This window comes from Pollicipes pollicipes, unplaced genomic scaffold, assembly GCF_011947565.3.
Source record: "Pollicipes pollicipes isolate AB1234 unplaced genomic scaffold, Ppol_2.1 Scaffold_2555;HRSCAF=2994_pilon_pilon_pilon, whole genome shotgun sequence".
NCBI classification, from domain to species: Eukaryota; Metazoa; Arthropoda; class Thecostraca; order Pollicipedomorpha; family Pollicipedidae; genus Pollicipes; species Pollicipes pollicipes.
The window spans coordinates 23,771,364-23,795,794 of NW_023596136.1; the positions used below are offsets into that span (position 1 = coordinate 23,771,364).

The following is a 24,431-nucleotide window of genomic DNA, read 5'->3' on the forward strand; positions in this document are numbered from 1 at the left end:
TCTCCAGCTTTCTTAGTTTCTGAGATCTCAGGGGGGGATCAAGTGGAACCCCGCGCGAGCGACGGGTATCGTGGCCGGCAAACGGCTTCTACATGAAGGTCACACTTCTCCACATTGCGGCACTGAAAAGCGTAAGAGGCGCCGAGATCGACTACATTGTTACAATGAACGGCGTCATGATTTCATCCGAGTCAGACAATGTTTTATTGCTTTGTACGTCACATGTGAAATCTCTTGCCAAAGGTTTTGAGTAAAGCGACAGTCGACAGACATCGCCTTTTTCCGTATCAGCACGCTGCATATGCATAAAATGCTCGCAAAATACAATATGACGGGAGACACACCAGTCGTCGTGGCGGAGGGTCAACTACGGTAAAGCTCTGACGTTTTGCTGACCACATTCGTGATGTGGCGAAACGCGTGGTGGCAGGTTCGCATTCCAGAACAGGTGTTTGTATATGGCTCGTCTAAGAGAACCAATCGGTTTCTGGCTTGACAGTGTCAGACTGGTCACGGGGCAGCCGACAGTCGTGTGGTGGCATCACACGGTAAAGGTCTTTCGTGCTATTTTCATAAGGCACGGAGGCAGAATGGCTCCGTTTAACGTGCATTGCAATAATGGGATGGCGAGGGCGCAGTGATGACAATTAGTCATGTTCAGCACGAAACTAATTGAAAATTTCCGCATTGTTCATATTTTTTTGCTGAAATGCGTATCATCTGAACTAGCGACGCCGCGCACAAAAATTATGTTGCCCGCCTTTGTTTTTCATCATGCCTTCTCATAATGCACTTCGGGCTTCAATTTCAAATCAATGTATGCTGGGTTCGCAGCCCACCATAGGTAGGGACCAAACGTCGCTTGCCATAAACGAAAACTCGAGACAGGTGCATTGGTAACGTCAATATCATGCTGGAGCTGTGGGGGAAAACCGCCTGGCCTTACGTTTGGCACACAAAAAAACAGCAAAAACCTCAAATACGAAATTTGTCAACGTCAGTACCTTAAGTTGCCCCCACATTTCATGACACAATTTTGAGGTTGCGGCGTCAAGTTGCCCCGCTACTCCCTCCATGGACACTGCACAACGTGTCATGCCCAACATTTTCCTAACTTTTCCAACTTCACACTTTTCCATTGCGGGAATCGGGGGGGGGGGGGGGGGGGGCAGGGCAACACCAAACCATACAAGCTGACAGCCATGACGGGAACTGTTCTAGAAAACACTACATGTATGCTCGCGATGTGGGCGTTTTCAGCCAAAGCTGATCCTCGCAACTCGGGAAGATTCTAAACTTTACTGTTTTTCTGCCTGCTGGAGTTCGTCATTCCGAGTACGCAATGCCGGTTCCCAGGTTGACCTCGTTTTGACTCCAAGGCCACGATCGGCGCTCGTATAATGTAAGCGTCTGCCTCATTTGGAAATGTGGTGCTGTAGGTCAACGAAGACATGTGCCTGCCCGACTGGAGTGTTCTGAAAACGTTCAGCACACGTTTTTGATACGTTTGGTTTCTGTTTTAGATGGACCTCATGTGAACACGGACTACGACGCGCTTTTTTTGACCGACGTATTTGACTCATTCTTATGCCCCTAACATATTGAAGCCCGCTATCGCAATGACATTTAACGTATATCCCCACCACTCAGAACAATGAGGGCTATTCTGCTCAGGTCCTCGGTTTGGGGAAGGCGATGATTTAAGTATTTTGTCTGCTTTCATATTGCTCTTAACATTTCCTCCGTCAAACAAAGCCTCCCCATAAACAACCGAATTATCCTCTTAGTTTTTTAGGCCTTTACTACGATTTTCTAAAAAGGTTTCATCTGAGCCTTTGAATGGATGTCTTTATGGGATCAGGGCTCACGCTAAGCAGTGCTTGTTGTGTGAGCCTGGACCCCTAACATCCGTTCGCGCAATCCCAGGTCAACGGAAGAACTCGGCAGAGAAAGTTTACCGTGCCGCAATACTCAGCACAATTAATTCCGCATTTGTACTTGTATTTAACATCAGCTGACACTTCACACACATACGTAGCTATTACGTGTCATTAGTCCGAGAGATAAAACAGCGTGTCCAAAAACAACGGAAATGGATAAGAGATGCAAACCACATACAGACATGCACGCATAAACAGAATGACACCACCTCATTGCACAAAAAGTGATCAACGTCACGCTCAGACGTCACCTGACCTTCAGCGCGATCGCCGCCGTCGGTCGCGGGCCAAATATGGCAAGGGCAAATAGCGGACGCCTAAGCAATTCAAACCCATCCCGCCACTGGTGTGTGGATCGGAAGACAAGCGCTCAGACCTACTGAGCCACCGGGACGAACACTCGAGCGACATGGTGATGTCACAGAAATAATTGGCTGTACCTTTCACCCGCTGTTATCACCGCCCTTACGTAAACAAATATGAGTGGTGGACTGCCCATCGCCCCGTCGCTTTACCATAGGTCAGCAGGTTACCGTAAATCTACCGCATCACACGTGGCGTTCTGCATCGGCTCTCGCACACTGGCCCCGGCGTAAACAGCATAGCACTATCTTAACCGTCAGAGGGACGCCCGCACAGGACAGCCAGCGACTGCAGACTCGCTAACAAAGGTGCGGTCGAACAGGCAGCCATCAGGGTCACTGGGCTCCGAACGGCGCACGTCGACAAACCGACAACGCAGAGGGCCGATTCAACTGGTGATGTAATCGGAAGTCACACTCGTGTTGTTTCTGGCTATTTTCGTGAAAGAAGGCAACTGCGAGTTTAAAAAAAAACTCAGCCTCTCCATGCAACAGCTTTTTAGCACATGAGAAATGGACATGGATTGTGAGAGAAAATTCAGGCACGTGGGGTGAACTCTTGCATGCTTGTCTCAGCGCCAAAGCGTTCTAGCAACTTATTCAACGCCTGGATCGCTACAGCATACGAATATACCAAATAAGCGGATGTTTTCTATCGGACGAGCGTCAAACCCGTCAAAAACGATTATGCCCGTAATCAACGCGCGCCTTTTGCGCAATATCGCGCAAAACCTATTTCAATAATCTATGAACGGGTCAAAGGTATGAGACCAACGCACAGCTTTCGACTCACACAGAGCATCACGCGCAGCTTAGGCTTGGGATACGTTACCACATCGTTTTGGTTTCCTGGAAGACGTCGAATATCCCCAGGCAAGGAGGAAACGGTTTGCTGGAAGCGGCCATTTCATTGACGGCAACAGCGTGTTGCATTCGTGCCATGTTACTGCCGGTGAAAAATTATCTCAGCAAGGATAACTGGGTGGTAATAAGTCTATGCTGAAGTATGGCTTAGAAAGAGTACTTTGACCCCATCGGCAAGCTTTTGATCATGCTATCTGATTTAAGTAATAACATCAGCATTTAATCGTCATGTTAGCGTTTAGTCACAGGAATAGCTTTTAATCACTTAATCGTCTTTTAATCATGGGACTTCCTCTTAACCACAGAACCAGTTTCTGATCATTATATTAGCTTTAATCATAAGATAAGCTCTAATCAGGAGAAGGCATGCCGTTCGCCAGTTTATCACTAATCGTCCGGTAGCGCAGTCCGATAACTGATAGCGTCCAGTTAAACGGTCGAAGATATAATTGCGTTCTTGGCGTTCGGCGGTTCGGCGGTTTGGCTTCAATTGTTCTTTTTGTGTTCTAAGGACCTTTTCATCGATCAACAGAATATTGTTTCTTTTTATCAGTTAGTTCTCTGCGATGCGGCATCCCTGGAAATGGTGCTGGCTTCTCACGCTATTTTAGAGCTCTCTTTGTGATCCATGGATAATTTGAGTCCTTGAGCACATTTCAGCGCACTTTCGTCGTCGCGGAAACTTTTTGATTAGTTCAATGACCGGATCGTCAGACGGCAGCTCTTAACAGCTTATAGGGTCGTTTAAAAACCTTGCCTGCTTTCTATGCGGAACCAATCTCGGCCCTCTACACGTACAACTCGTTGAAGTATTTACAAACATCCTTGAATCTCCCTTGAGTTCAAGTGCCCAGGGGTATTACTATTAATCCTTTCAGAGGTGTCAAACCCCCAATGTTGACTTGAGTCCCCAGCCCCCTCCAACACCTTCCGAGCCTTCTCAACGCATGTGAGCAAAAATGCAAACCTGGGATAAAGAAATGCATGTATTTTGTCTGAACTGCTTATATCCAGATGCCTGAGCGCACTGTCATAAGTTTTATACTTGTTTTTTTGTCACCACGTAGCATGTAGAACTCGTGTAGGAATATAATAACCCTTTTCACGCTAGCATTATCTCGACAATGTCCCAGATTTCTGCCAAATGGACAAGCTCTTTACTTGGTACAACCATGAAATACACAAAAAACTGTTTGAAATAAGATTTAGCCCATCGCTTGTTGTAAGTCTTATCAAAATAGCTATTAAATTGTTATTGGGAAGCAAGTTTTTATCATCATGTATCTGTAAACTATTTTGCTGTTATATAAGTGATGATGAAACAAGAACGCTTTCAGGGTAAAACTTACCGGCTATTTGATAGACCTGTCGACAGTCAATACGCATCCCGCCTGTTGATCCTAGTTCTCACGCATTCAGACATGGTGGCAACTCAGATCTCTCTCTGGTCATCATCTAACAATGATAGTGCAAAAAGCACTATGATGTTTTGTCAGGCAACTCATTCGTATGATATTCGCATGATAATTGGACCTGGAAATAATTGTGATAAATGTGTGCGCTATATCTTCATGATAATGTATTGGCACTGCCCAGCGACATTCTTATTCTGAGAGCCTCATTATTATTAAGTTTTCTGAGGTTTCACAACAATGTGTTTTTAACATGAAACCAAAAATAGTAGCATTCCATTTCATGTCCTGATGGTTCCAGGATTTTTCATAGTGTGAAGGTCGAATAACACGACACTTTGAGAGCATGACACAAGCATCGCGAGCATTGCAATTATTCAGGTTCTCAGACGTTGCCGCCCAATATACATTACCATGCTAAGTGCTGATCAAAACACAACAGAGCCAAAATGTTCTGAATGCATGTAGCGAGCATTAGGATGCAAACTTATTTGCGGCGACATGACTCATTGCAAAGACTTGCAGAGTATTACTGCGAGACCTCCATAGCTTAAATAATGTCATGCTCACACCAAATTCCAAGAGGATGTTTGAGTGTTCAGTATCCGACGAAGATCACGTATGTGCAACACTTCTAATATGCTGGGATTTGTGTTGTATTTTACTGTCAATAAAATGCCCACTTAAAAGCTGCTATTTGTTGCACAATACTTTTCTTCCCCCTGCCAGGCCATCATCCGTTCACAGAATAGTTTCTACGCCTTCCGTAAACGTGCGCCTCCAGTGTGTTCATTATAAGAAATGTTTCGCGCTTGAAGATATTGAAACAAGCATCAGATATCATGACACAAACTCACTTATATTTGTTGGTATCCTTTTAAGTGAAAAAGACTGCTCTATACACCACAATTTTACGTGTAGTTAATATGCTCCTCAATGCGTCATGATTTGATTGCGTTATCGTACCTTGCAGAACATTGAGAGCCAGTTGGCAACGGTTATTTCTGGAAAACACGCTCACGAACCCGCCTCATGGATTATGGAATATGCAATTACCAATATGCAAGGGCGTGTTTATAAAATGACGTTACCAAGCAAACGTTAAAAATCGACGTTTCAATCTGTCCCCGTGGGCGGGACAGTTTGATAATGAGGGCTCGAAACCTTACTAACGTTTAATAGCTAATATCGTTTAATCAGCATCATCAGGCATTAGAAAGGCCGATAACTGTCGGCGCAATAAGTCTGAACACACAGTGTTAACACACTTGACCTCTTTTGTTTATATCTAGTTGGTTAGCCCTTGGGCTTCTATTCAAGGCTCAGTTATGTGCCTATCGCATCGCACTGCCACTGACCGAAGTCCCACATTCAGTTTAATATGAACTGAGTTGACAAGAAGACGGGTCATCTTCAACGACAGCCGACCAATCTCGAGTTTTCTGCGGGCGGGTGGCATGCGAGGTGGCAGTGTAATGGCACAAGCAGATGATAGTGTGCGGCGTCACGTCCTCGTCCTCGGCAGTCAGCAGCGGCGTCAGTGCACCTGCCACGCAACGGTGATGCCAGCAGCCGAAGCAGTTATTCGGCTCGTATGCCCTTGACTGGCACACCACCAAGCACGGACGAGCACTGGGTGGGTTGCTAGGTCAGCCGGGGAGTGACGTGAAGGTGCTGATACCGAGCCGAGACCCGAAATAGACCCAGCAGCACTCGACCCCTGGTAGCGGCCCCCGACCCAGTCGGCCTGGATGTTCGCGAGCCGCAACACTACCCCCAACGAAGGTCAACATGTCCTGGGTGAGTGCACGACGGGTGTTAAAAGGGGAGTTTGCTCTTCACTGTTGTTTTGTTACGATCCATCCTCAGCGTACTTAATAACACTATGTTGTCATCACAATGAATGGTTGCGATGAGCAGAGTAAGACGGGAACTAACAAGGAAACGTTTGTGTGCGATTTATGGAAAAATTACTGGCTCCCGACTCACCGCTGAGAAGCGTGACCCAGATGTGGCGGGGGTCTGGCCGTCGAGGCCGGCGCCTTCAAACCTGCGCATCGTGACTTAGACGCGAGTGTGAGGTATGTGGGGCTCGCCTCAGCCGGCGGCAGGGCTGTGCGGCGACCGTCTGGCCTTGCGTGAGGGGGACGGCGCAGGGGCAGCGGCAGGAAGTAGCCATGAGTGATCGGGGGCGGTCTCTTTGCTCTTTTAGCAGGATAAATGACCCGGCAGCGACTGACACTTTCGACGGTCTTGGGATTTCTCCCACAGCCGAATGGAACTAAAAAGGTGACCAATGACCTAGTGATAGATTGGGGCTCCTCATCAAGGTTTTGCCTTGCGTGAGTGCTTCCAATGCCGGCCATAGGCTGTGTAATGTGTCTTTTTATTGGTGAGAGGGGAGAGGCTCTCCGTAACAGAAGGCGTCATTGTAGGAGCAGTGCGCCTCTCATAAAAATGTGCGTCTGGAACTGAACTGAGAGCATTCTAGTTACGCTAGACATTGCTAGATTTACATTATAGCTTTAAAGTGAAAAGCAATGAAAACCCACCACTACGTAATGTCTCGCGCCAAAAATAATCCGTCTGGATAGCAAAGGTATTGACGCCATGCCCGAAACTAAAGGATTACGCACTAGCACGACATGATCGTATGTCATCATGCACCCGACTTGGATCACTGATACACGCTTGTAAGTTAATCCGCATCGTACTTAACATCTGAGCACTCCAAATGGTTCACAACCGTGGGCAGGAACATCATGCCACCGTGCATGGTGAGTTTAAAGACCTTAGTATCTCAACTATGACCTTTGATGAGGGGGACTGTGACTGTGGAAGCCATCGCCCCATTCCTAGCAAAGACGGTTCTCTTATCGGGTTTTACACGCCTGAGATTAGCGCACGAAAGAAATATTTTACCGTCTTTGCTAGGAATGGGGCGATGGCTTCCACAGTCGCAGTCCCCCTCATCAAAGGTCATAGTTGAGATACTAAGGTCTTTAAACTCACCATGCACGGTGGCATGATGTTCCTGCCCACGGTTGTGAACCATTTGGGGTGCTCAGATGTTTAGTACGATGCGGATTAACTTACAAGCGTGTATCAGTGATCCAAGTCGGGTGCATGATGATATACGATCATGTCGTGCTCGTGCGTAATCCTTTAGTTTCGGGAATGGCGTCAATACCTTTGCTATCCAGACGGATTATTTTTGGCGCGAGACATTACGTAGTGGTGGGTTTTCATTGCTTTTCACTTTAAAGCTATAACGTAAATCTAGCAATGTCTAGCGTAACTAGAATGCTCTCAGTTCAGTTCCAGACGCACATTTTTATGAGAGGCGCACTGCTCCTACAATGACGCCTTCTGTTACGGAGAGCCTCTCCCCTCTCACCAATAAAAAGACACATTACACAGCCTATGGCCGGCATTGGAAGCACTCACGCAAGGCAAAACCTTGATGAGGAGCCCCAATCTATCACTAGGTCATTGGTCACCTTTTTAGTTCCATTCGGCTGTGGGAGAAATCCCGAGACCGTCGAAAGTGTCAGTCGCTGCCGGGTCATTTATCCTGCTAAAAGAGCAAAGAGACCGTCCCCGATCCCTCATGGCTACTTCCTGCCGCTGCCGCTGCGCCGTCCCCCTCACGTAAGGTCAGACGGTCGCCGCACAGCCCTGCCGCCGGCTGAGGCGAGCCCCACATACCTCACACTCGCGTCTAAGTCACGATGCGCAGGTTTGAAGGCGGCGGCCTCGACGGCCAGACACCCGCCAGAGCTGGGTCACGCGGCTCAGCGGTGAGTCGGTGCTGTGCGGCCGGCCGCCAGCTCTCGCCGCCGGCTCCCGCCACCAGGCGGCGCCGGTCCCGCTGGCGGACATCGGAAAACAAACAGAAGTCTCGTCGCCACTCAACTGTCGGTGCTGATGTCTGGCGGCTATCTGAAATGTGCAACAGACACGAAGACAACGATCCAATAACGACGAACGATACATTTCCAGCAATTATGTGGAGAACTTTATCGTATGATTGAGCCCACTGTCTGAAGCTGACGGCGTCGCAAACATTTTTTACGCTGGCTTACATGGCATCACCGTTCACAACTGGCCACGGAAACCTAATACCCTCGATGTTTTACTTGTTTCCATTTTCTACATTCAAAGCATCAACATGTTGTGACGCAAATAATAATCGAAAAAGGTATTCTTCGAACTGACGGTTGTGATAAATTCTAACGTTGTGAGATGAATTGGCACATTACCGAATATGGCTGTTTTCTGACACCACCCCTTTCCTGTTCAGAGAGGCGAAGGTGCAGGTACCCTTCCGGGAGAGCACCCTGCAAGTACTATGCGTGTGTGAGCCCCTGTCGGCTGCGTGAGATGCAGCACCGCGTCCGCACACACCAGATCGCAAGCGTTAACACGGAGGTCTGGTGCCGGCAGCTCTACAGTGGTCGTGATCGGGCTCAAGAGGCTGAAGTCCGGCACTGGATCGAGGCGGTGACCGGCGAGAGGTGGCCACAGGGCGCCGACTACGCCGAGTACATCAGGTACGGAGCGGCCGCACGGCCTGCTCCGCCGCCTGGTGACGTTCTGTCGCAGCTCGGGGACGCTTGACTTCATCCGCGTATGTGCTTGACGCATGCAGCCGACTGTAATATCGTAAATTACGGACAGCTATCAAAAATATATTGAGGCAGATCAAAACGTCATGCAACGTTGGAACTGAACGTGATCGGTTGGAAAGATTACTTGAATGGCACCTTAACATCGGGCATTTGCTCCATCTTGTGGTTCAGTAAATGTTTCACAATCAATGATTACATGAAGCAAACCACTGAGTAGCCTTTGCAGCACTGGTGTGTTTTTACCATTCACGTGCGATTTAGTTGTTTTTAGTTGTTTTTTAGTTTGCGTCATTCGACCCTGAGCGGTGAGACAAAATAGATGCTGTGCTGCACGCAAATCTCACTGTGACAGAGACGGAGTGGCCCTCTGCAAGCTGATGAATAAACTCTTCCCTGGCTCCATCAAGAAGATAAATACGGCTGGCTCTTCATTCAACCACATGGACAACATCCACAGGTTTGAGCATTGTGCCTGATCATTAGCATATCGGCATAGTGGACAAATATGTCTTAACGCTAAAACAGAAGCATGTGAGTTACAAGATCCTGACATTTTTTCTGTGATTCCTCCGGCTTTCTATGAGCCGTCTGCCGTGGACTGAAGCGTATTGGACTGTAGAGTGTGCGTATTGCCTTATGTCCAGGCTGCAGTTCTAGCTCCAGAACTGTGTAATGAAGTGTGAGTAAAGATGACATTAAACGCATGTGTGCTAAAAAATATAAACCCAGGTTTTAGAACGCTCACATCTTTGACACCAGCACTCGGACCACGATCGCAATGCACCGTGGTACCACAATGCCTGTAAGAGCACCACCGGACTGTCGTGGTTACCGTCACAGTTGCGGTCACGGTCATGGTCACGGTCACGCCACGTCACGTCACGTGCCGTCGGCGCGTCACGCCGGCACGCTAGTTCTTTCCTCCCGGTCCCACGCCCGCTCTGCGGCGCTGACGCCCCCCTATGTACCGCCAGCTTCCTGGACGCCATGCAGGCATACGGCTGCGCGGACGTGGACCTGTTCGAGGGCTCCGACCTGCTGAAGAAAGGGAAGATCGAGTCGGCGACTCGGGCAGTGCTGGCCGTCGCCAGGCAGGTGAGCAGACGCCGCGGTTGCCCGACCCCAGCGGCCACTGCCGGAGCAGAGCACCGACAAGCAGAGACAGAGCAGCCAACCGAGCCTGCGCGGCGTGCCAGGCGAGCCGGTGCGACGTGCCAGTCGAGCCTGCGCGGCGTGCCAGTCGAGTCGCTGCCGGAGTAAAGCACCGACAGGTAGAGACAGAGCAGCCAACCGAGCCTGCGCGGCGTGCCAGTCGAGCCGCTGCGTCGTGCCAGTCGAGCCTGCGCGGCGTGCCAGTCGAGCCGCTGCGGCGTGCCAGTCGAGCCGCTGTGATGTGCCAGTCGAGCCACTGCGAGGCATGTTGGGAAGACATTGCAGCACGTGCGTAGATTTGATCCGTGACTCCCAGGCAGGCCACGGTCTGTCGCTGTTGTGTATTCCGTCCATTGCTGGTTGGAGCATCATGCATGATCGTCAGCACAACAGGGGAGTGGACAGATACGTCATAGCACTGGACTAGAAGCGTATGAGGTACAAACAGTCCCGTGCTCCAGTTGAGCTATAGAGCGGGCAGGTCGGTGTAGCTCTCTGGGCTTCAGCTCTGCTTTCTGCCCTCCTGCCTGTGCGTATGCTCGCACACGCGTTAGCGGCGCCCGTCTGCCGCCAGGCCCACCTGGACCCGGCGTTCCGTGGGCCGCTGATGGGACCCCGGCCGTCGCAGCAGAACGTGCGACACTTCGACCAAGAGACCATCGCCGCCGGCAACACCGTCATCGGCATGCAGGCCGGCTCCAACAAGGGCGCCTCGCAGGCTGGCCTGAGCTTCGGCAAGCCCCGCAGGATCATCATCGGAAAATAGCTGGACTAGCCGGCACTCTGTCCTGGGACACCCACCGCTCTGTCAGAAGGCTCTGGCAACAGTTGGCCCCAAACCCAAATTACGGCCGCGCGCTATTCTATGTCGCGCACCGCTACAACAATGAATGCTGTTTCACGAGGTTGAACTCAGAGTACGTCTCCGCTCTTCCCCCTCAGTCACGATCAGTGTCGTACACCATGCATAAATTTTTAGCATGAAATAACCCTTTTCAAGAAATATTATGCATTACGTTGCCTACGCGAAGTCTCTAAGCATCATTAATTAAATGGGAACTCCTCGTTAACCGCTTTTGTAGGTGTGGTACGCGCATTTCGACGGCAAGCGCGATCTGCAAACAACAGTGTACAACACTTCAAGGTCTTTGTGCAGTAAAATCACGCCTCACGTCCCGTTCTGCTTTGATGGTCTAAACGCGTCAACATGTAGTTTCAAGATGGTCTGGGCCGGGCACATTTAAGTTGTTCACACAACCTTAAAGTGAAGTTTCGTTCTGTTCTGTACTGTTTCCCATTTATATGTGGTTTCGAACTGAGATAGTCATTTCCCAGATCATTCCCTTCACTTTGCACTTATTCACTTTGTGAGACTTGACATCCTCTCGTTACTGAGATAGGCGCAGGCGAACTTGTGCAGACTTTTTTGCGCCGCCTAATTTGAAATCAAGCAGAGGCGCATGACGTCATAGAAACGGAACATGAATTCCACCTTTTCAATTGACGTTTTGTGTTCAACGTAAAGCATCAAATGATCATTGACTTACTTGTGTCTGAACCATGCCAGCACGGGTTGACGAATGAACGAGCACTAGTTGCCTGCCACCCAACTTACCCGCTAAATGCAATAATTGATCACAAGCGGCGTTTTCTGGTATAAAATACCGGCACTTTGTCCGGCCTACAAGTTGTAAAAGCCATGACACTAGAAATATAATAGATTAAGACTAGTGCTGTAACCGAGCACGCAAATGAAAGTAATCGCAAACACAGCACGAGAAAGGCCTAAAATACGTACGCATAACTATGGTCCATTTTCACACGCATAAATGAACAAGCTACGTTGCGACGAGTCTGAGTGCTAGGAGTGAATCAGCCTAATTGCTACAGTGGCAATTCGGACACGGCAAGTCTGGTAGCAGCTCCGACTTCATGAAAACGTTCAATGACGCAATCGAACGATGACGTACTGAGGACAATTTTTCTTAGAGAGCTAATTTGTGTTCCCTTGAGTAGTCCTCTGCATTAGAAATATGCTGATAATTACAAGTGAGGTTTTTGCATCGTATGTGGCGCTTGCCCCAATGTCGTCAAATGGGGAACACTGCTTGTAACGAGAGATCATGGCCGGTAGGAGGTGCGCACACCGGGGCGGGAAATGGACGTGCGTTAGGTGGTCGGCTTAAAGTTATAGATGCAGGTAGTTACGAACTGTTTCCTCCACCCGTCTCAGGCTCCGAAAAATGGCGAGAAACCTCCTGTGTGACTCTGAGCTATCAGACAGCCAGTGTGTGACTGGTGCACACAGGCGCCGGCGGTCGCCGGGGCAGAGAGAGCCGCATTGAGGAAATGTTGGAGCCTTACGTATAGGCACGATGGTGAGCCATCGTCCACAGTGGTACCTTGCGCCGAAAGAATAAATCGTCCTTCAGCTGATAATTTCAAGACGTCAGACACCATACCTAATCATAAACGGGAATGTTTTAGGGACATCTTACAATTTTACCTTCAAAATGACAAAGCTACTATAACGATGGTAGACATCGGCCAAACGTAGGTTTGCCATACTGATGGCACGATAATGACGCATCAAGACCATCTCGACGGAGCAACCAAAGTATGCCGTTCAATATGATATTGGACACCAACTGGACAATGGGTCGCTGGGGACTGGTTGGGGATTGAGAACCAAATGAAATATGAAAACAGAATGGAAAGATTCCTGAAGCTGGTCGGGTCAGAACGGTGTCCTGCCTGGAAAGCTGACAACACAGTTGCGGCGCTTCATATGCGCAGAGACCAGACCTGTCACAAGTCCGTCAATTACGCTGATGCAATGTGCTCCAACCAAGGTGAGCATTACGCGGCACATTTGTATAGCAAAATTGTCTGTAAATAAACAACAGTAGGCATACGATCTAAGTGATTTGAGAGGTCACGATGTGCACGCCTCAGGACGTGCCAATCATGATCCGTGGACTGAGATTGGCACCGAAATCGCTCGGCGGCCATGTACGTGCCAGTGTTTGGCTCCAATCGTCCCGCCCGCGTAGATGCCAGAGGCCTGAGATCGCATAGACAGGCCCGCGACGGCAGTATAATCATTAGGCAGAGCTGAATTTAGACCCAAGCACCCGTGACGTTGGGACGCGCTTCCTCAGGTCGCCGAGGGTTCGCTGGAAGCGGTAGCCGCCACCTGGCGCCCGGCGCGGCAGTCCTGGTTCGCTGGTCGGCCGCGGAGCAGCGCATGGCGCGGTTGAGAAGCGCGGGCTGGTTCATGAAGCGGTAGCGCGACAGGCCCGCAGTGGTGCGCATCTGTAAATAACCTGTTAGCGTTTCGTACAATGCGACACAGGACAACACCGGCAAGACCTGTGGTTTGCAACATCCTCGACCTCTCTGCATGAGCGGCGGCATGCATTTCCAGTTGTGGCGACCAGTGGTGTCGATCTTGTAAATGATTGGAGACAGAGCGTAACGCCGCACGAGCTGCCCCAACCTGTATGCCTAATTTGTTTTTCTCGGTGAATTCAGCCCAATTTCTGGTGGAGAAAAACAGTTGATGTTTTACGTTTTATTTAATAAAAAACATTTAATTAAACTGTTAAAGGACGAGCAGATCTAGAGAGGAAGCGGGGGGGGGGGGGGGGAGCGCACTAGAGGTACGCTCACCTTCTGATTGGAGAATAAAGGTTCCCCTTTAGAGGTCGCCTCAGGGCGCCAAATCCATTCTTCTTTGGCGGCTATGGGCGGCGGCACATATTTTTGGTTGTGGGGGACGGAGACTGGGGTAGTTACGGATTATTTTTGAGATTATGCCCATGCCCCGGAGCTTTCCAGTTTACCTATTAAACCTTTGCCTATCCTATAAACCTATGTGTATTGAATTTCTTGCATCATTTATCTGCTCAGTAATTAGTATTTTATCCGTCGATGAGACAGAACACATTTTATTACGAGGGGAAAGGTGTTCTTGTGTTGGTAGATGCACTGCTCTATGCGATAAACATATTGGCTTTGTGTCTATGATGCGGTATAAATACAGGTACATGAACGCATCTAGCTACGGGTTTGGAGGCCGAGCCATTCGACTAAATTACATAGCCTTCTCACTTTTTTAACCTTGGATATAGGCAAATCACCTCGTGTAAAGCAGTGCCGTTTTATCAAGTTACAATTTTTGCGTGACTCTCGAGCGGTCTGCAAAAATTTGGTTTTAAACCCAGCGTCGTACTACAATTGTGTTTAACTTCGACTTTGTCCTGGTATTTATTATTGTAGTCAACAAGACTATCACAATAAAAACTCAGCAATATTCAGCCACGTGCATTAGCTCATAACGCAACTATCTCGCAATTCATATCGACCAATATTTGTATTCAATTGAATCTAAAAGCAAACTGCCTCAATTAGATACATAGCATCCGCTGTATGAATTATGGTGGTCATGTGTTTGGGTTGTAGCTGTGGCGCAAAAAATACATGTGCTGTTAGTAGAAGTATGTAATGCTAGACAGGATTTCTAGCATTAAATCGTTCCGCGCACAGGGTGCGCGTAAATTTTCGTTGAATGAATGAATGCATCAGCTAAGTTTTGTTAGGGCTAGCTCTTCATCGGCATAACAAAGCGCTAAGCGATCAACTTGCGGTATAAGTTTGTTTAAATGCAAAGGATGACTTATCAGTAAATCGGGTTACTCTCCGCCGTACACAGCGGAGCACTTCTCCCTTGCAGTCTAAAAGTTTCCTTTGATCCAGAATCGTGAATTCTCCACAATGGTGGTAGCATGGAGCTTAAGAAATTGACTCGCGCTCGGGTCGGGGGTCAAACTGACCCCCCGAAGGTTTTTCCAAAATGGTTTCCGAACAGTGCGGTGAAGTCCCGCCAAATTTAGCATAGGTGTTCACCATTAAATAGTGGATCGTTTGGTGTAAGAAATTTTGATGCATCTTGTAAGGTCACTGTCCTATGGCAGGTCAAAGTTTGCCCATGGCTTCAGCAAAGTCAATTTCTAGGGAATCGTTCAATCTGATGAAACAGCGGAGTGTTTGACGAAGCTATACATCTTTGAGATGCTTTATTAGGCAACACAAGCATTGAAGGAGCAAATCAAATTGACCTTAAGTCAACTTAATTAGGTCAGGAATAAAAGTAAAACCAAGGCCAACTCGAAACTGTTTTATTGCTCTAGAGCTTGCTGTATGGGGTATTTTTCGGTGCTCATTTTGAATTCAGTGATAGCAAGAATCGTATCATACATCTTCAACTGACTTCTTGGAGGCCATAATTGGTCACTGAACTAAGATGACACAGGTCAACGTCTTTTAAAAAACATACTGCCAGGCCTAATCTTTGTCTCTTATTCAAATGCAAAACTCAGGGCAGTCTCGTATGATTTTGGTTCTCATGACATTCAGAAGGCCAAGTAAGGTCTTTGACCTTAAATGTGCTTGTGATCTTTCGCTTAGAAACAGTTATCTAGGTTCTGGGGTCACTTTGGAGACCAACTTGAAATTTGACCTTGCTTGACCTTATTTGGCCCGCAGGTCATGATCTAGCGACCTCAAACTTTGACCTAAGTGAGTTTGGATACAGGTCAACACACCTTGCAAATTTAGTGTCTCCAGCTTTCTTAGTTCCCGTGATTTTAGGGGGGTCAAATTGACCCCCACCCGAGCGAAGGGTATCCAGCCGGCCACCCGAGCGCGTGTTAAGGCATGTTGGGAAACGGCATCTACATGAAGCTCACTCTTCCCCACGTTGCGGTACAGAAAAGTGCAAGGGGCGTCGAAAACGACAACGTTGTTCCAATGAATGGCGTCATGATTTTATCCGAGTCAAACAATGTTTGATTGCTTTCTGCGTCACATGTGAAATCTCTTGCCAAGGTTTCTGAGTAAAGTGACAGTCGACAGACACCACCTTTTTCCAGGCCGCATATGCGTAAAATACTCGCAAAAAACGATATGACGGAGATACACCAATCGTCGTGGCGGAGGCTCAACTACGGTAAAGCTCTGACGTTATGCTGACCACATTCGTGATGTGGCGAAACGCGTGATGGCAGGTTCGCATTCCAGAACAGGTGTTTGTATATGGCTCGTCAAAGAGGACCAATCGGTTTTTGGCTTGACAGTGTCAGCCTGGTCACGGGGGAGCCGACAATCGTGTGGTGGCATCACACGGTAAAGGTCTTTCGTGCTATTTTCATAAGGTACTGAGGAAGAATGGCTCCGTTTAACGTGTATTGCAATAATGGGATGGCGGGTGCGCAGTGATGACAATTAGTCATGTTCAGCACGGAACTAATTGAAACTTTCTGTATTGTTCATAATTTTTGGCTGAAATGGCATATCATCCAAACTAGCGATGCCGCGCCCAAAAATTATGTTGCCCGCCTTTGTTTTTCATCATGTCTTCTCATAATGCACTTCGGGCTTCAATTTCAAATAAAAACATGCTGGGTTCGCAGCCAACCATGGGTAGGGGACCAAATGTCGCTCGGCATAAACGAAAACTCGAGACAGGGGCATTGGTAGCGTCAATATCATGTTGGAGCTTGTGGGGGAAAACCGCCTGGCCTTACGTTTGGCAGACAAAAAAAAAACAGAAAAAACCTCAAAAACGAAATGTTTCAACGTCAGTACCTTAAGTTTCTGCCTCATTTCATGACACAGTTTTGAGGTTGCGGTGTCAAGTTTCCCCGCTACTCCCTCCATGGCAACTGCACAACGTGTCATGCCCAACTTTTCCTAGGGCTTTTGTAATAATTCAGGCAAAAATATTGGGGGAGGGGGCAAGCCAACGTTGGAGGGCTCACACAACAATGGGGGGGGGGGGGGGGGAGGAGCCGGGCATCACCAAACCATACAAGCCGACAGCCATGACTGGAACTGTTTTAGAAAACGCCACACCTATATTCGCGATGTGGGCGTTTTCAGTCAAAGATGATCCCCGCAACTCGGGAAGATTACAAACTTTACGGTTTTTTCTGCCTGCTGGAGCTTGTCATTCCGAGTACGCAATGTCGTTTTCCAGGTTGACCTCGTTTTGACTCCAAGGCCACGATCGGCGCTCGTATAATGCAAGCGTCTGCCTCATTTGGAAATGTGGTGCTGTAGGTCAACGAAGACATGTGCCTGCCCGACTGGAGTGTTCTGAAAACGTTCAGCACACGTTTTTGATACGTTTGGTTTCTGTTTAAGGTAGATCTCATGTGAACATGGATTACGACGCGCTTTTTTGACCGACGTATTTAACTCACTTTTATCCCCCTAACATACCCCGCTATCGCAATGACATTTAACGCATATCCCCACCACTCAGAACGATGAGGGTTATTCTGCTCAGGTCCTCGGTTTGGGGAAGGTGATGATTTAAATATTTTGTCTGCTTTGTTATTGCTCTTAACATTTCCTCCGTGAAACAAAACCTTCGAATAAACGGTCGAATTATCCTCTTAGTTTTTTAGGCCTTTAATACGATTTTCTAAAAAGATTTAATCCGAACCTTTGAATGGATGGCTTTATGGGATCAGGGCTCACGCTAAGCAGTGCTTGTTGTGTGAGCCTTGACCCCTATCATCCGTTCGTGCAATCCAAGGTCAACGGAAGAACTCGGCAGAGAAAGTTTAATGTGCCGCAATGCTCAGTACAAATCATTCCGCATTTGTATTTGTATTTTACATCAGCTGACACTCCACACACATACGTGGCTATTGCGTGTCATTTGTCCGAGAGATAAAACAGCATGTCAAAAAACAACGGAAATGGATAAGAGATGCAAACCACATACAGACATGCACGCATAAACAGAATGACACCACCTCATTCCACAAAAAGTGATCAACGTCACGCTCAGACGTCACCTGACCTTCAGCGCGATCGCCGCCTTCGGTCGCGGGTCAAATATGGCAAGGGCAAATAGCGGACGCCTAAGCGATTCAAGCCAATCCCGCCACGGGTGTGTGAATTGGAAGACAGGCGCTCAGACAAACTGAGCCACCGAGACGAACAATTCGAGCGACATGGTTATGTCACAGAGATAACTGATGATACCTTTCACCCGCTGTTATCACCGCCCTTACGTAAACAAATATGAGTGGTAGGCTGCGCCGCGCCCCGTCGCTCTACCATAGGTCAGCAGGTTACCGTAAATCTACAGCATTACATCTGGCGTTCTGCATCGGCTCTCGCACACTGGCCCCGGCGTAAACAGCATAACACTATCTCAACCGTCAGGAGACGCCAGCACAGGACAGCCAGCGACTGCAGACTCGCTAACAAAGGTGCGGTCGAACAGGCAGCCATCAGGGTCACTGGGCTCCGAACGGCGCACGTCGACAAACCGACAACGCAGAGGGCCGATTCAACTGGTGATGTAGTCGGAAGTCATACTCGTGTTGTTTCTGGCTATTTTCGTGAAAGAAGGCAACTGCGAGTTTAAAAAAAAACTCAGCCTCTCCATGCAACAGTTTTTTTATTACATGAGAAATGGAGATGGAGTGTGGGAGAAAATACAGACACGTGGGGTGAACTCTTGCATGCTTGTCTCAGCGCCAAAGCGCTCTTATAACTTATTCAGCGTCTGGATCGCTACGGCATACGAATATACCTAATCACCGGATGTTTTCTATCGGATGAGCGTCAAACCTGTCGATAACGATTATGCCCGTAATCAACACGCGCCTTTCGCGCAATATTGCGCAAAATCCTTTTCAATAATCTATGAACGGGTCAAAGGTATGAGGCCAACGCACAGCTTTCGACTCACACAGAGCATCACGCGTAGCTTGGGCTTGGGATACGTTGCCACATCGTTTTGGTTCCCTCGAAGACGTCAAATATCCCCAGGCAAGGAGGAAACGGCCATAGCTCGGCTCGAAAACGAAACGGCTCGAAGCGGCCATATCATGGACGGCAACAGCGTGTTACCTTCGTATCATGTTACTGCCGGTGCAAAATTATCTCAGTTAGGATAACATGGTGGCGATAAGTCTCTGCTGAAGCATGGCTGAGAGAGGGCACTTTGACCCCATCTGCAGGTGTTTAGTCATATCTGATTTGAGTAATAACATGGGCTTTCAATCGTCGTGTTAGCGTTTGATTAAGGGATTAGCTTTTAATCACAGAATCGCTTCTTAATTATGGGACTACCTTTAAATCACAGAGCTAGTCTTTGATCGTGATATTAGCTTTTAATCATAAGATAAGCTTTCATCAGAAGAAGCCATGCCGCACGCCAGTTTATCACCAATCGTCCGGTAGCGCAGGCCGATAACTGATAGCTTTCAGTTAAACGGTCGAAGGTATAAGTGCGTTCTTGGCGTTCGGCGGTTCGGCGGTTTGGCTTCAATTGTTCTTTTTGTGTTCTGAGGACGTTTTCATCGATCAACAGAATATCTGTTTTATCAGTAAGTTCTCTGCGATGCGGCATCCCTGGGAATGGTGCTGGCTTCTCACGCTATTTTAGAGCTCTCTTTGTGATCCATGGATAATTTGAGTCATTGATGCTCCTAACTGCGTCATGATTTGATTGTGTCATCGTACCTTGCAGAACATTGATTGGGAGCCATTTGACAACGGTCATTTCTGGAAAACACTCTCACGAACCCGCCTCATGGATTATGGAATATGCAATTACCAATATGCAAGGGCGTGTTTATAAAATGACGTTACCGAGCAAACGTTAAAAATCGACGTTTCAATCTGTCCCTGTGGGCAGGAGAGTTTGATAATGAGGGCTCGAAACTTTACTAACGTTTAATAGCTAATATCGTTTAATCAGCATCATCAGGCATCAGAAAGGCCGATAATCAACACACTTGACCTAATCAACACACTAAAGGTCGATATTGTCAACATACTTGACCTCTTTTGCGTATATCTAGTTGGTTAGCCCTTTGACTTCTATTCAAGACTCAGTTATGTGCCGATCGCATCGTATTGCCGCCGACCGAAGTCCCACATTCAGTTTAATATGAACCAAGTTGACAAGAAGACGGGTCATCTTCAACGACAGCCGACCAATCTCGAGTTGTCTGCAGGCGGATGGCATGCGAGGTGACAGTGTAATGGCGCAAGCAGATGCTAGTGAGCGGCGAACACCTCGACAGTCAGCAGCGGCGTCAGTGCACCTGCCACGCAACGGTGATACCTGCAGCCCAAGGAGTTTCCGGCCCGTATGCCCTTGACTGGCACACCACCAAGTACGGACGAGCACTGGGTGGGTTGCTAGGTCGGCCGGGGGGTGACGTGAAGGTGCCGATACCGAGCCGAGACCCGAAATAGACCCAGCAGCACTCGGCCCCGGGCAGCGGCCCCCGACGCAGTCGGCCTGGAAGTTCGCGAGCCGCAACACTATCCCCGAACGAAGGTCAACATGCCCTGGGTGAGTGCACGACGGGCGTTAAAAGGGGAGTTTGTTCTTGACTGTTGTTTTGTTACGATCCATCCCCAGCGTACTTATTAACACTATGTTGTTATCACAATGAATGGCTGCGATGAGCAGAGTAAGACGGGAGCTGACAAGAAAACGCTTTTGTGCGATTTATGGAGAAGTAACTGGCTTCAATCCTCCTCTTGTTAATAGAAGAGGAAATATTCTACATTTTGCAGAAGATGTAAGAGCGTGCGTTGCTTTCGAAAAGTCTGCAAGGGAAGAGCTTGCGAAAGTTTCAGTTATAAAACTAACTGGGCAATGAAGATTTTATGGCTCGACTACATGTATCATGAGCGTGGAAAGCCTTGGTTGAGCTCAAGGCTATGTATCTTTGGTTGAGCTACTTTATTAAAATATTCAGCAAATTACAGCGCAATATGTATTTAAACAGACAATTCAAGTACCGCGTAATAGCAATTTTACATCGACTTTTAAAATCATAAGTTAACTTTATAGCTGGTGAGCATTATGAAACGAATCTATGGAACAACTACCAAATTTGGAGGAAAGGACCCGGAACATGGAGGGGCATGAGACGTGAGTACGATGCGGATTAACTTACAAGCGTGTGTCAGTGATCCCATTCGGGTGCATGATGATATACGATAATTTCGTGCTCGTGTGTAATACTTTGGTTTCGTACATGGCGTCAATACCTTTGCTATCCAGATGGATTATTTTTGGTGCGAGACATTACGTGGTGGTGGGTGTTCATTACCTTTCACTTTTAAGCGATAACGTAAATCTAGCAATGTCTAGCGTAAACAAATGCTCACAGTTCAATTCCAGGAGCACAATTTTACGAGAGGCGCACTGCTCCTATAACGACGCCTTCTGTTGCGGAGAGCCCATCCCCACTCCCCAATAAAGACACATTACACAGCCTATGGCCGACATTTGAAGCACTCACGCAAGGGAGAAAGTTGATGAGGAGCCCCAATCTATCACTAGGTCCTTGGTCTCCTTTTTAGTTCCATTCGGCTATGGGAGAAATCTCAAGACTGACGAAAGTGTCTGTCGCTGCCGGATCATTTATCCTGCTAAAAGAACAAAGAGTCCGACCCCCGATCCCTCATGGCTACTTCCTGCGCCTGCCCCGTCTCCCTCACGCAAGGCTAATCGGTCGCCGCACAGCCCTGCCGCCGGCTGAGGCGAGCCCCACATACCTCACACTCGCGTCTGAGTCACGATGTGCAGGTTTGAAGGCTGCGGCCTCGACGGGCAGACCCCCGCCACATCTGGGTCACGCTCCTCAGCGGTGAGTCGGCGCCGTGCGGCCGGCCGCCAGCTCCTGCAGCCGGCTCCCGCCACCAGGCGGCGCCGGTCCCGCTGGCGGACATCAGAAACCAAACAGAAGTCTCGTCGCCAGTCAACTGCCGGTGTTGATGTCTGGGCGGCTGTCTGAAATACGTTAAGACACGAAGAGAACGATCCAATAATGGCGAATGATACATTTCCAGCAATTAAGTGGAGAGCTTTATCAGATAATTGAGCCCACTGTCTGAACCTGACGGCGTCGCAAACACTTTTAACGCTGGCTTACATGGCATCACCGTTCACAACTGGCCACGGAAACCTAATACCGTCGATGTTTTACTGGTTTTCACTTTCTACAATCAAAGCATCAACATGTTGTGCTACAACTAATCATCGACAAAGGTGTTCTTGGGACTGACGCTTGTGATAAATTCTAACGTCGTGAGATGAATTATGAGACGAGTTGGCACATTACCGCATCTGGGTCCTTTCTGACACCACCCCTTTCCTGTTCAGAGAGGCGAAGGTGCAGGTACCCTTCCGGGAGAGCACCCTGCAAGTACTATGCGTGTGTGAGCCCCTGTCGGCTGCGTGAGATGCAGCACCGCGTCCGCACACACCAGATCGCAAGCGTTAACACGGAGGTCTGGTGCCGGCAGCTCTACAGTGGTCGTGATCGGGCTCAAGAGGCTGAAGTCCGGCACTGGATCGAGGCGGTGACCGGCGAGAGGTGGCCACAGGGCGCCGACTACGCCGAGTACATCAGGTACGGAGCGGCCGCACGGCCTGCTCCGCCGCCTGGTGACGTTCTGTCGCAGCTCGGGGACGCTTGACTTCATCCGCGTATGTGCTTGACGCATGCAGCCGACTGTAATATCGTAAATTACGGACAGCTATCAAAAATATATTGAGGCAGATCAAAACGTCATGCAACGTTGGAACTGAACGTGATCGGTTGGAAAGATTACTTGAATGGCACCTTAACATCGGGCATTTGCTCCATCTTGTGGTTCAGTAAATGTTTCACAATCAATGATTACATGAAGCAAACCACTGAGTAGCCTTTGCAGCGCCGGTGTGCTTTTGTCATTCACGTCCTATTTATTTGTTTTTAGTTGTTTTTTTAGTTTGCGTCATTCGACCCTGAACGGTGAGACAAAATAGATGCTGTGCTGCACGCAAATCTCACTGTGACAGAGACGGAGTGGTCCTCTGCAAGCTGATGAATAAACTCTCCCCTGGCTGCATCAAGAAGATAAACATGGCTGGCTATTCATTCAACTATATGGACAACATCCACAGGTTTGATAATTGTGCCTGATCACTAGCGTACCGGCATAGTGGACAAATATGTCTTAGCGCTAGACTAGAAACATGTGGGCCACAAAATCCTGACAGTTTTTCTGTGATTCCTCTGGCTTTCTATGAACCGCCTGCCGTGGGCTGAAGCGTATTGGACTGTGGACTGTGAAACGTCAGCAAAGATAGGCTCAAGCGCATGTGTGCTCAAAAATATAAACCCAGGTTTTGGAACGCTCACATCTTTGACACCAGCACTCGGACCACGACCGCAATGCAGCGTGGTACCACAATGCCTGTACAAGCACCACCGGACTGTCGTGGTTACCGTCACAGTTGCGGTCACGGTCATGGTCTCGGTCACGGTCACGGTCACGGTCACGGTCACGGTCACGGTCACGGTCACGGTCACGGTCACGGTCACGGTCACGCCACGTCACGTCACGTGCCGTCGGCGCGTCACGCCGGCACGCTAGTTCCTTCCTCCCAGTCCCACGCCCGCTCTGCGGCGCTGACGCCGCCCGGTGTGCCCCCAGCTTCCTGGACGCCATGCAGGCATACGGCTGCGCGGACGTGGACCTGTTCGAGGGCTCCGACCTGCTGCAGAAAGGGAAGATCGAGTCGGTAACTCGGGCAGTGCTGGCCGTCGCCAGGCAGGTGAGCAGGCGCCGCGGCTGCCCGACCCCAGCGGCCACTGCCAGAGCAGCGCACCGACAAGCAGAGACAGAGCAGCCAACCGAGCCTGCGCGGCGTGCCAGGCGAGCCGCTGCGACGTGCCAGTCGAGCCGCTGCCGGAGCAGCGCACCGACAGGTAGAGACAGAGCAGCCAACCGAGCCTGCGCGGCGTGCCAGTCGAGTCGCTGCGTCGTGCCAGTCGAGCCTGCGCGGCGTGCCAGGCGAGCCGCTGCGACGTGCCAGTCGAGCCGCTGCGAGGCATGTTGGGAAGACATTGCAGCACGTGCGTAGATTTGATCCGTGACTCCCAGGCAGGCCACGGTCTGTCGCTGTTGTGTATTCCGTCCATTGCTGGTTGGACCATTATGCATGATCGTCAGCACACCAGGGGAGTGGAC

The 24,431-nt window shown here is 49.0% G+C and overlaps 1 protein-coding gene across 1 annotated transcript in view; it reads left to right on the top strand.

The window, feature by feature from the left end:
• Positions 1-24,431, top strand: part of LOC119106939 (muscle-specific protein 20) — a 55,010-nt gene that overhangs the window by 29,909 nt on the left and 670 nt on the right. Inside the window, exons 3-4 of the mRNA XM_037230288.1 lie at positions 23,257-23,361; positions 23,895-24,015. Of these exons, the coding sequence (XP_037086183.1) occupies positions 23,257-23,361; positions 23,895-24,015 (226 nt within the window). The remainder of the gene's footprint in view (positions 1-23,256; positions 23,362-23,894; positions 24,016-24,431) is intronic.